A 13,941-nucleotide genomic window follows, 5' to 3' on the forward strand; every position below is an offset into this window, starting at 1 on the left:
ATTCAGTGAAAAAATAATACAAGACTTAAGAAACGTAATGTGATGAAAGTAAAAACTGCTTAGTTTATAATAATATGGTATGATTATATAGATAGGTAGGTATTTCAGTGTTATTTTATTCTGAATTCACTCTTGAGAAAATGTGAAGCTCTCTTTAAGGTCCCGCCTACTCGACAGCGAAAAAATACGAACCTTGCAATTTGAGACAATTTATTAATAATCTATCTGCATATCTAAAAACTTTTTTAAGTCAAAGGTAAACTTACAATAAAATGTGAATTTGAGGATCCCGTCGTTTTATTAAATTATTTTAAGATAATAACTATGTTTAGTCAAAGAGGCTGGACGGTGCCTTCAATCTCTGTGTTCATCATTAAAATTAGGATGTCTCTCTAATGCGTAAAAATATTGTTCAATTATTTGCATCTATTATGAAGGTAGGTACCTATTTTACATATTATTTTAAAAAACATCGATCATTATAAAAAATAAAAATGTGTAGGTACCTACTCGTAAATCGTTGATAACTGATTATCGATTCCTTTTGGATGGAGACAGCTTCAATAATAATTGTGTTCTTTTGTTATCAGTTAGGTATATAAATTGCATATACTATCTATTAAAATAAATGTATGTAAAAGATAGTTGAGTAGGTACATACCTACCTAATAATGATAATAATTGAAAAACAAAATTACGTATGGGTATATTATTAGTACCTATTTACTTTGGGTAATCCTTGTTTATGAGGCACCGGGCGAGGGCCCTTATCCCCTTCCTTTCTAGTTGTATATCTGTAGTGTACCTAATTATAAAATAAAATTCTTTACACTGACTGGACAAAAATTTACCTACCTATAAATTCGTCGTTTTTTTAAATTTAAAATAAACATAATTTGCTTATGGTTTTAAATTGCTGGATTATTTTATGCTAATGGCCACACAACCATAATGACCATAGAGCAAGCTAGTTTCCTTTCTTTTCATCGCGGGCAAGATGGCTGACCAGGTACGGAATATTGAAATATCCTTCCGCGTCAAGGAAATCGCCTAATACATCAGTTAATTTGTCATCCAGGAGTGTTAAAATCTGTATTATATCAATTTATCATATATATACATGCAATTTACTTGATTCTCATCAGATACAACCACATATTTTGTATTGTGTATGTCCACGTGGTGGGCATTGCCGTTGTGGTTCTGATTCTCTAAAGTGAATTATTACACCTATTCGGCGTAATTACCTTATAGGAATGTAATTAATAGGCAGTTGTGATATAGTTTCAGCCGATGAATGAGGTTTTGTTCATTCGCTGACGTTTCATTGCAAGATAACAAGGTTCGAGGTTAGCTGTCATCGATGGTCCTCTCCGTCTGTCATCGGACGACAAGTTGTGTCAATGTATTCAAGCATGTGTTGTGGCAATTTTACAGAACGAGCGCTCATTTCAAAAGCAGCCGACGGTATTTTTAAACCGAAAGAAGGGCGTCAACGTGAAGAAGGGGCGAAAATCCGTACGCTACCACAGGGATGTCGGTCTGGGTTTTAAAACCCCGCGCGAGGTATGTGCCGGTGTCGCGCTTCCTGTGTGAGCATGGTGTGCTAATGTAGTTGTGATTATTTGTTCTGCAGACAGAGAAAGCTTTCCAGAAGCAGCCGACGGTCAACTTCAATAAGAAGGGCGGTCTGAAGAAGAAGTTTATGCGATACCATCGCGATGTCGGGCTAGGATTCAGGACCCCGCGTGAGGTAGGCGACCATTTTAACGAATTTACAGGGCGATGGGACGCAGATTGATGAGGGATCTTGGGATCAATCCTGCTGCTGTCTTACTACTGTTGCTTTGGGAATGCTTATTAACATTTTATGGTAAATTTTCAATGTATCTAGCACATTTATCTCAATATTATTAGAACTGGAATTAACATATTCACATGCTAAACAATATGAACAAATCAAGATTAGTCCCACTGAATATCATTTAACGAGTGTTTGGGCTAATGTAATATTAATAATTCACTTTTCAAACGGTAATTTACAGCAGGTTGTTCATGTTCTATGATATTATCATAGAACAACATTTAATTGCTCTCGGAATTCAGTTACTCCAATTTCAGAGTATAAATCGATCTAAAACGTGGCAACTTCATAGTATGTATCAAGTGTGCCATCTGCACCGACTTGATAATTGTCCATTATGAAAAATTAGATTAGTAGGTAACTGTGTTTATTTTTGGAATTGGCTTAAATTCCATAACTGTTCGTGTGAAGCACTTGCATCTATTAATTTAGCGTAAAGCTGAGGTTACTTACAATGATACCTGCCGTCCGGATGTCTAAGCTTTGTGAGAACAGTTACATAGACCATAAAATTTCATTTTGCAAAGCGTAATTCAGGTATACTTTATAATGCAAATATCAGCTAAAAAATGTATTCCATTCATTTTGGCTTGTGAATGTGTTTTTCTATCTAACAATATTTAATACAGATGTGAATCTACATTGTAAAATTGCCATATTTTATCTTACTGTTCGGTTGCACTGTTCGGATTTTTAACCGAGTTTATACCTATTCATAATATTTTTGTTGTCTTTGGTAATTGGACAAAGACAACTTGCGAGCCTAATACTACAGGGTTCTAAACCATGGGTGGGCCCGTTTTTTCAGCAGCCAGGCTAGATTCTAAAAATGAGATATCCTACCGGGCCGCACAACCAATTTTTTTTATTATACAAAACAAATAAGAAATATATAGGTATTAATAAAATAAAACAAAAATGAGAATCAAATATAGTTTAGACCTATAGAGTTATTAGATTAGACCCTTTTTAATAATAAAAAATAATAAATTTTAGTGAGAAGTCTATTTTGTGTGGCAGAACCATTGATATACTACTAGATGAGCAGTTCCCAAACAAGTGTCATTTTAAAAACGTACCACAAAAGATATAACAAATATCGTCTTATAATATTTCCTTGTAGGTATAATGCGTTAAGACCGTTAACATGGATTCCCGAATTTCACCCGTATTGCCCTGGCTGTAAAACTAAATTTGCGTTCTTGGAATAGTGAACCTAAGGGTGGCTGCAACGCAAAACAGACAGAGCAAGTCGTCATGCGCTGACTATTAGTTAGAGTAAGATGCAAGCTAGACCGGGCTTACTCAGTAAGTTTTAACAAAGGCCAACTCGCTGAAAATCGGGCGTCATTTTAAGAAGCATATGATTCATCCAGTAGTATATCAATGGGCAGAACTAAGTGCATCGATATCGAGTGAAGTTGTTCCTACACGCAAATAGTTTTCCAAATGCACATCAGTGATTCGTGTTCTCACTCGGGATTTGATATGCTTCGTCTACAGAGAATGGCGTTACAAGTGCAGCAATAAGCACACAGTGCTTTTTAAAATCGTGAGCCAATATCGAATCTCAATTTGCGAAATTAGCACATCTAGCGGCAGCATTTTTTGATATTCTTTTTATTTTCTCAGTGCTCCACGGGCCACAAGTTGACACCCAGCGGGCCACATGTGGGCCGCGGGTTGGCCACCCATGTTCTAAATGTTCATTCTTGACTATAATTATAAGCATGGCCCATGGTGCTCGATATATTATGAAAGGCTTGTCAGTATTGTAGTTCTCGAAACGACCACGCTTCACGTTAAACTTGCCGCAGTCTAAGCTCTCATTGTTACTTTCGTTTTGTCAAAAACAAACGCTTAGAACGTTGTAGTTCTCCCCACGCAAACTGGATATATGTAAATTGTATGTATTACATTTTGGCATACTACAGTTCACTGTGATGTGTCGTACTGGAAAGAGATAGCCTTACAGCATTGAGATAAAAAAATGACATGTTCCAATTTTATCACAGGTTAATTAATTTGTTGTTGATCGGTTTCAAATATCAGGATACTTACGGGCACCTACTTTTGAATCATTTAGTGTTTTATATAAATCTATAATTATGATATTTATTTAGTTACATATATATTTTTTCTGTCTCCCTTGTACTCGGGTGGTTTGTTTGTATTACATATTTTAAAGTGTTTTATTTAGATATGAATTTGATCTCCATGGTTTCCAATACAACATCTCACAGTCAACTGTACGGTGTAAGTGTACGGGTAATGCACAATTTTCCGGACACGTAGCCAACTTAAGGTATAGGCTCGTTTCAGATTATTCCTAGTTGACCTGCAGTGCTGAACTTATTTTCCAACACAGATGGTTCAACTGATTAAAGCAAGCCGTGACTGCCAAGTGTAACCATGGCAACTAATAATTTTTGTCATTTTCCTTAGCTGATAAAATCAGGCTACATCATTTGTTTCACCCAAGTCCGCAGTGTTACTGAACAGCATTATTATTTTAATCAATACATGACTTACTAACACATCTATCAATTATTAACTTTGTACATACACGTGTCATTCATTCTAAAATAACTGCCTGTTTTTACTCTCATAGTTGACAAAAAATTCAATTTAGGTAGATAGGTATACAAAGATTTCTAACACGGTTTTACTAATCAGAAAAATTGTATAATCTTTTTATGTCAATATTAGTTATTAAATTTATACTGTAAATAACCAAATTCCTAACATATTTCTAATTAAACATACTAACTATGAGTAACTATGAAAATTTTCAACACAGCTATTTTTTTACGCTTGTACGGATTTGGATGTAAAAAATAAGTACTATATTATTTATAAATGCCTATAGTATTTAGGTATAAGTCTGTTTACTGGAAGCCAGGCTGGAACAGCTGCAATTTTCCTGGCTTATTTAGGTGAAATTCATGTATTCAAAAATGATAACCTAACCTAACAAATAGTTTAGTATGTGTGTGTTAATTCATTTTACCTGACAAAAATTAGGTAGGTATTACATATTTGGAGTTAGACACGTACATTTTACTTGCAATTTATGTTATTACTATAATATCGTCGGTCCCTATTAAAAAAGTCGGATCTGAAATTTTGTCATTTTCGGATTATTACGTAAAAGTTATTTAAACACTTTAAACATTTATACCACAATCACAGTTTTTTTGTTTGTTTGAAAAATTTCGAGATATTCCAGTTAAAAATGACGGATCTACAGAGAGTGTCCGAATGACAATGTCGGTTCTTACCAACCGACATTGTTGGCTGGGCGTGGGTGAGCAAAATGCTTCGGATCTGACAGTGCTGCTATGTTCACCGGACAGACGGATGTTTTTATAAACGTTTAGAGAAGTTTCTATAACCCGTATTTTTATTCATTATGGTAAGCAATAGGTCACAAAGGATATTTGATGAAACATCTTTGATTGCTCGTACTGAAAAATAGCATTTTGCAGATCCGACTTTTTTAATAGGGACCGACGATATATTAACATAAAACAGTGCATAACGTAAACAATGCAATTACAATGATATTAATTGTAAATTAAAGCGAATTGAAAACAATTTCAATTGAGAAGTATTTTTGACACATCACATATCCTATAAATCGCATGGAGGTGTTTTAAGTGAATTAGCAAATATTGTATTACTTTTCTCAGATATGGTGAAATCAATTAATCGATAATAGACAATTAAAACACAATATAAGTTGTAACAGGCCGTTTCATACCGATATAGATAGAATTTACAATAGCTCTACTCGTGTGTGATATAAAAACTTCAAGATGTAATTTTAAACACTAACAGTTCTTGTCGGGATTATTTGTTGCGTCCATATTAACACCACACTTTTCAAGAATCATTTTGCTTCGTTCTGTTGCCATTTTCACTCAATGTTTATACTTTAAATGATGTTTTATGAAAAGACTGTCGAAATCCGTGTTAACTGTCAAACGACTGACTGAGAAATGTACGTGGCTTAAGTCTTCCTTCTGGTTCATAACCTTACCTGGTCGGCCGGCAGAGTTTAGTAAAACTACCATTATTTTTATACATTTGCAACCTAAGATGCAAAATGCCTTTTTCCTTTCCGTAAAAGATTACTTGAACTACTAATGTAATTGATGTGGAATAAATCCTTTTTCCTGGACGCAAATTTCAAACGTCCTTCTTTTTTAAAAATTAAAAGTTAAAATTTATAATAATTTGGCATTTTGCAGCTTACATCCTTTAGACAGAACGTGTATTTAGTTGTGTGCAATGTTATTCAACAAAACCTATTTTGCAAAAAGTGAGGGTTAAATCCTTTTGCCTTTCCACAGTCGACATGTTATTGTGTCTTGGGCCGCTGCCCGTTACGATAGCAGTCTAGGTAGATTAGGGAGATTACACAGGGGAGTGCCACATGCCCAATCTTCGCTCTTCAGTTATAGTTCTTCAAGTCATAATAAAAAAAATACAATTTTAATTGAAAATATAAAGTTTTGGTATTGAATTTTATGTGAATGCCTCCAATTTTTTTAATGACAGGTATATATTATTCTTATTTTTAGCACTTCCTTTGTGAAATCAAATAGGGACAAGTAATCGCTTCATTATACTAATTAACCTATTCCACAAAACATCACATAAACTAAACAATTATTTTCTTTTGCATTAATTATATGGTAAGGACTCGTCTCATCTTATTCTACTCTCTCGAAGTAAGTTCCTTCAATTCAAATGCATCCTGTTTTATTGCGAATAGTTTTCGTAGTGGTAGCATATTTTTTCTTGATATTAGTTTCATAACTGATGGTCTGTTTGTATTCGATTTTGCATGCTAAATAATTCCAGTGATATTCTTGTTTGTAAATTGCATATTAATATTTTCATGTTTTGTGGTTAGATTACTGTTTTATGTGAATCTCTCGAAGACAGTCAATTTAGTTTCCAATATTTTACCAGCGCATCTATTATATTATACACAAGGCTGCTATCAGCGGGTATCGAGGGTAGTTTTATCATATTTATCTATTGAGGCGGTTTGAAGGGTGTCTGTCTGAATTTTCAAAAAGTGCTATGTTTTATCAGTATCTCTCTTGGCTGTGTTAACTTTTAGAGCAGTTTTGACGGCTAGTTTATTGTAACAATTATAATACCTCAATACATTAATATGATTAACTACCGTTGATAGCTGTGATAGATTGTGTATAGAATAAACCCATAGATACACTAAGGGTGTTATTGGTTGTGTTTTATGGCTACAAGATATAATGCTTATGGCATGGGATACTTGGAGTAACTATAAAAGATTTTTTTCCGCTTATACCTATGCTTTGGTCAATAACTGTGTGTGTCAGTGTGTGTGTGTCAGAGTGTCAAACTTTTTATAATAAAATTTTACATTTTTAAAAATACTTTGAACATAATTATTGAATTGAACTCCCGTGTGCTTGTGTGTTTCAATCTATAGGCCCCGTCGTAGCGTAGGAGCGTTGAGTGGCGCGCACAACTCAAACGTATAACCGTGTGTGAAAATGTTAGTAGACTATGTCTTTTTTTTGGTTATACGTTGCGCGTGCCTTAACGCTCCACCGAACGCGCCTACGCTGGGCGGGGGCTCAGTTTTCGATTTGTTTTATTGTTTTTCTGTGGTGTGTTTTTGGCATGTCCATGATACAATGTTAGTAGGCTTTTGTTTACATTGGAACATCTAGACTGGTATATGTATCAATAACTATTTTTTTCTTATGATGATCCAGACGACGGTCTTCTGAAACATGTATGAAGACGAAACGTCTCTTCTGATTAAATTTTAAAGACATCTTTACCATAGATACTAGGAATTTTTGACAGGCATAATGCAATTAATCTTCAATATACTAATGGTTTATTTCTTTCATGCGTGATAGATTAACCATTCGTTGACATCATTCATGAAATAAAAATATACCAGATATTTTTCAGAGGATTAATCGCATAATGTCATGAATCTATTTCCAGCAATACTAAGCCGTTATATTTGTACATAACAATGTCTATTATATTGCAGATTAATTCAAGTATTTCTGTGCATATAATCTAATATATTTGTTATGTTGTCAGGCGATAGAAGGCACCTACATTGACAAGAAGTGTCCATTCACTGGAAATGTGACAATCCGAGGCCGTATCCTCACAGGAGTGGTGCAGAAGCTCAAGATGCAGAGGACCATTGTCATCCGAAGAGATTATCTTCACTACATCAGAAAGTACAACCGCTTCGAGAAAAGGCATCGCAACATGTCTGTTCACTTATCACCTTGCTTCAGGTCTGTATTTCATTAATACTTTGTCATAAACTATTTAAAGAGTATATTCTAGAAACCAGGCTCACCTGTTCATTCCGTAGAGAATATAAGATTCGTTTACTGATGTCGAAGTAATTTGAAATGATTTCTCTCCAACATGTATTCAATTATGAACATTATCAAGTAGACTGGCAAGTATAACGTGAAGCATGGCCGTTTCTAGCAATTCACTGACAATACTGCCTATGAGCGGAGCATATGGACTCAAACACGTTTTTTTACGAGGAATGGTTATTTGCCACATTGGGTTTTTGTACTTAGTTCGAACATACACTAAAAGAACAACCAGTATTTTTTGTGTGAGATTGAACCTGCCACCCACTGTTTCAAAGACAACTGCTTTACCAAGCAGGCCACCATGAGTGGCGTATAGTGACTATAATTGGATTATCAAGCATTAATTTGTAATTCGCAAACTGTAGACTCTCCCTGGAACAATTTTTGAGAATACCGTTTTAGTGTTGCACTGCAAATTGACAAATTATCTTATTGACTCATATTAAATGCTCGCAAACCAAGTTTAATGCATACATATTAATCAATATTCATAATTATTGTACTGTTTCATTTTGCCATATTTTTTTTTTGTTGATTGACGATAACATCCTGGAGTCTTTCATTCTCTCATTGTCAATGTCAAATGAAAGAGGTTGTACACACACAGTTATTTATTCTGAATAATTATTTCGAGTCAGTAATAAAATTATTGAGTGAAGTCCACAGTAAAAAATGACATTGTAGAAATTAATACAGCTAGCTGAAGAATATGATTTATATGTCAATAAAAATAGTGATTGTTTCACAATGTAGTAGGTATCCTCTGTCTGCGCATTGATCATTATTATATTTGTAGAATACTTTATGTATGACGGGCCTGTTTAGATATGCCATGTTCTCGCCTGGCGATTTTTGTTGTTCTAACTGTCTGATGAATGTTGAACAAAAAATCACAAGGAATGTTCCCACTTACCTATCGATTTAAGTTGAACCAATAGTCATAATTAAAATGGTGTCGAGTGAAACAAACAAGTTTGACATGCTGATGAAAGTTGTTGTCATTTAACATACAAAGTTCCATAGGAGAAATCCTCAAAAATACTCCTGGTTTCTAGATATTCAATATTTTTATATGATGATAACACACGACGGTCTTCTGATACCTATTTGATGATATCGTTTTTCTAAACCAAAATTTCTGAAGAATCGATTCCCTATCTGTGACTTGTGTTATTATGACATGGTACTAATGTATTTTGGTTGATTTGTTCACAGGGACACAGAGATCGGAGATGTTGCGACGATTGGAGAGTGCCGACCCCTCTCCAAGACCGTCAGATTTAATGTTCTCAAGATCACAAAGGGCAAGGGATCCAAGAAGAGCTTCAAAAAGTTCTAGATGACTAAGTCTTTTATAGCTCATAAGTTGTACAATAAAATGGCCCGTTGAAATAAATTATTCAATTTGTCATCAATTTTGTTGTTTTATTCCATATTTGCCATTTTCGATTTATAACAACATTGATAAACATATTTACAGTTATACAGTCGAACTTAGTTATTACGATCACGGAAATAGCGAGATCTCAGATATAATGAGGAAACATTCGTTGACATTTTAGTTTATGATTTTCTCCATACATTTTTATAATGAGCTACTTCTCAGGTATACTGTGCAAAACTGTTATTGTGTCGATCGTTTAAAAACAACATTTTCGACCCTAAGCAACAAAATCCGACCGGGCAGTTAACTAGACTTGCTGCCGGGATCGGTTTACATTTATGACACTATTAAGTGTCTAAGTACCTAATTGGTGTTTTCGCCGACAACATTGAAAAAGTATACACGCATATGGTTGACATTGCATGTAAAAAATCCAAGCTTTGTGAAGTCAGTAGGTACCTACCAGCGCCGGCGGCTCTGCACTTTATTACAATAAACAACTTCTTTTGTAGTTTATGAATGCCATGCGTGTGTCGGGGATTTTTACAATGTTTTTCAGATTTTTTATGTTCTATGCTTAAATAGAACATGGTGCAAAAAATGTTGTATAACAAGTGATGCTTATAACGAGCAAATTCAGTCGGTCCCATCGTCCTCATAATAACCAAGTTCGACTGTGTTGAGGTTTTGATAGTTTTGGCACGGAATATGATAGTGGAATGTGCAAAAAATGAGTGAAGCGATGCAATAGGCTTGATGTAAGGTGGACAATAGCAATCATAACATTTAGATTTGCATAATTATTGTACACTAGAAGAAATCGCATCTACGCATGCATATTCATGGTTAAATAGTAACAATCTATTGAACATACAAATAGAAAAATTCTATTTAATAGTGGATTGTTCATATAATTTATGGTTTATGAAGGAATTATAAATTGGAAAAACTCAGCAATTCTTATTTCCGGGACTGAAAGTATACTTTTCATGAGTTCACAGTATGAATGTTTTGTGAACTACATATTATTGTGAGTTTCGTCGATGGAATTCCTATTTTAACATGTAACGAATGGCTCCTATTTCTACGCGCATAGCCATTGATTTGAATAAGGGAATGAATGTAACTTTGAAAGGAAACACATCAAGTAACATTCCATAATTACTGTTCTAGATTTTTTTCTGATGGAACCTGCATTGGGACCTAATGCTAAGTACCCGCGCACGTTCTTGCTCGATGGTTTTACTCTCATTCGAACATGTGTCAACGTGTCTATACCATCTCGCTTGATGCTTTTTTGTTCGATGCGAAAAAGATGCAAGGGCCTTAATTCTTGCTCGATGTTCGACAAAAATTCGCTTGATTATGACTCAACGTGTGCGCTTTGACTGAGCGTCTTGTGTTGAGCTGCTCGAGCGTTAGGGCGCAACGACGAGCATGTTCGATCAAGCAAGAACGTGTGTGGGTACTTAGCTTAAGGTTATAAGTAGGGAGCGGATTTATATGCAACAAAAACATGATTATATGCACTTAAAATCATTAATATATGCACTAAAACCATAGAAATATGCAGTTAAAAATCAATTTTTTACGGAAAAAAATTGAATAACAAATTAGTAATCGTAATCAATATACCTAGTACAATAACAAAAAAACACAAATAATCAATATAAAGTTAATCAATTACAATTTTCAAAATAGTTTGATTACAGTACAAATAATTGGATAAGAAATGCAATGTAAAATAAACACAACTTTAAAAAACAAAAACAACACTTAACTAGGTATTCCTAAATACTATTTTTTGTTTTTTTGTCCGAAAAAAAAGTTAAGTACAATATTTTTTCCAATATTATGCTTTGGCATTAAATTTTTCCGCATATTTGTCAGTATATTGTTGATATGCGTAAAATGACCTCTCAACATTCACAGAGGTGATATCGCAAAATTTAATTAAAGATGCCCTAGTTGACTTCACTTTTTCTGATAAATCCACAGCTCGGGGATGCATCTAAACTATCTACCTACCTAATTTAGCTATATTTCGATAAAATAATTAAAAAACATTAAATGCAAAAACTTTAAAATATTCATTTATTTATGAAATATGCACTAATGTCTCAAATATGCACAATAAAATTTTATTTTTGGATTCTGCATCTTTCAAAACGGATTTCTATGCAACTCTCATAGCTGCGCATACACCATAACAAAACATGCACTACCATATAAATCCGGTCCCTAGTTATAAGCATTGTGGATTGTTATTAGATGTATGGTCACTCCGGCTATACCATTGGGATATAAGGAGAGCAGTAGCTCCTACCTCTACTAAGCAGAGATACTGATCAATGCTGTTAAATTGGCCGAGTATCAGATATTCACAGATGAGGTTGTGTAATTAACGTTTCCTACAAAAGTTTGATAATGATTATTGCCAACAGAATTGAAATGTTAATAAGATCTCAAAGAATTAAATTTGTAAGAAATTTATACCGGTTTATGTTTATTGATTTGTTACTATGATTGTTATGTCAGAGTAACACAGACAACGATACGGTGAACACTAATAAAACGCAAGGTAATAAAACAAAAACCAGGATCAAACATTTACGGCGTGAGCTGCGTTGCATGACACACTTATTCTGTGGAAAACCCATATTAAATATTACATACCTTTACTCATATTTTTGTATGAGCGAGTTTTATGGTAGGTCAGAAGTGTGTCAAAGAGTTTTATGTTTTTTAACAATGAGACTGCTTATATGTGTATATGTTGCAATCATTGTCAAAACGTTCTGTATGCACAAGTGTGGTGAATAATATAAAAAATTATATTGAAATATTTTGGCTTTTGCTTAACCATTCCATTGGCACAATTTTAAGATTTATTCTGTGTTTTTTACATTATTATTTTTTTATTCAATATTTAATAAACATGAGATTTAAGAATGTTGTATTCTTCTTATCGAAACCACATGGGAAAACATACATACCTATTAGAAAAATTCTTCTGAGGCATCTGTAGCACATGGCAGCGCTCGAAATGGAAAATTTTATAAACCGGAACGCTCGATAATTTTCCGAAAATAGTACCATATATTTTATCGAGTCTGAAGTATGTTAGATTTTTTGCTATAATATAGCCTACCTAACTCAGACGGTCAAATTACCTTTTATACGACACAGAGCGATGATCTTGGGGATTTCACGAACCGGACTTACGAAGCGTTCTGGTGCGCTCTAGTCCAATCCAGACCCAGTGTCGCTTCTTCACTCTGTGATGAAAGGCTGTATGATTCTCTCTCTCTTATCTTCTATACTTCTAAAGTTATAGCCTGGGAGCCTGTGCTCAGGGCGGGCGTGGCATGGCAGGTCAACCAGATAAGTGATATAAACACACATTACAAATTTGTTGTAGAGTGTCACACTGCCTTTAACCTTAGTGATAGGTATGGGGGTCCACTTCAGGATGTGGGGACCATGCACAGTATAAACTGCAAGCATCTGTTAGTAAGGTGCCATGACTCATTATGCTAAAGCAGTACCGTCATAACGGACAATTGATATTAGAGTTGAATCCCAGACATTCCGCATAAATCCATGTTTTTATTCTTCATAAAACCTAAGCTTGTTTCAGTATAAATAAAAATGATTTATTTTATTTTCTAAAAGAAACATTGTTTTTTACATAATTATGATAAAAGAATAAACTACTTATTCAAAAATCTCTCCCAAGATATCCTCTTAGATAGAACAGACCGCTTAGTAATATTGTTTTTTAAATGGCAAGTTTATCTGCACTTAAAAATATAGTTTTACCCAGGTTAAGAAGCGCGCATCTGACTCAGTGGTTCTCAATCTATTTGATCGAAAGAACCCTAGGAATATTTTGTAAAATCTCAGGTAAGTCTTCCTCCTGACCTGACGGATAAAATATTTGGTACCAATCTATAGTTTCGTGATGTTAACCATGACTTTTTAAATGATTTAAAAACAGGTGGCATGTCACAGGTGATTGGGAATCACCGAGTATATGAAGCGCCTAGTTTGAAAAGCCCCTAAAACGGTTTTCATAAAATTTTGAGTATAATATGTTGGACAAAGTTATAGTTTCAAAAAAGGCCTAAAACCTTATTATCAAAAATTAGGCTTAATTTCAAAACCCCCTAAAACAATTGGCGTGTGAATTTCAAATCCCCCTAAAATGAATAAGCCAATCAGCGACTGCTCTGATGGTCATGTGATACGGATTTCAATATGTCTACCTG

The 13,941-nt window shown here is 34.3% G+C and overlaps 1 protein-coding gene across 1 annotated transcript; it reads left to right on the forward strand.

The window, feature by feature from the left end:
* The first annotated feature begins 979 nt into the window (after nucleotides 1–979).
* On the forward strand, nucleotides 980–9,701 carry RpS11 (ribosomal protein S11). Its single transcript, XM_085945413.1, has 4 exons — nucleotides 980–1,009; nucleotides 1,637–1,753; nucleotides 7,985–8,190; nucleotides 9,502–9,701. The coding sequence occupies exons 1-4, from the start codon at nucleotides 998–1,000 to the stop codon at nucleotides 9,623–9,625; spliced, it is 459 nt and encodes a 152-aa protein (XP_085801539.1). The 5' UTR covers nucleotides 980–997; the 3' UTR covers nucleotides 9,626–9,701.
* Nucleotides 9,702–13,941: the final 4,240 nt, after the last annotated feature.

This window comes from Rhyacophila brunnea, unplaced genomic scaffold, assembly GCF_057557595.1.
Source record: "Rhyacophila brunnea isolate RB1 unplaced genomic scaffold, BYU_Rbru_1.0 scaffold_18, whole genome shotgun sequence".
Taxonomy (NCBI): domain Eukaryota; kingdom Metazoa; phylum Arthropoda; class Insecta; order Trichoptera; family Rhyacophilidae; genus Rhyacophila; species Rhyacophila brunnea.

Excerpts from the sequence above, each read along its gene's own strand:
- RpS11 (XM_085945413.1), top strand. Across the intron at positions 1,754-7,984 it reads GATTCAGGACCCCGCGTGAG|GCGATAGAAGGCACCTACAT; the intron begins GTAGGCGACCAT and ends TTATGTTGTCAG. Across the intron at positions 8,191-9,501 it reads CACTTATCACCTTGCTTCAG|GGACACAGAGATCGGAGATG; the intron begins GTCTGTATTTCA and ends ATTTGTTCACAG.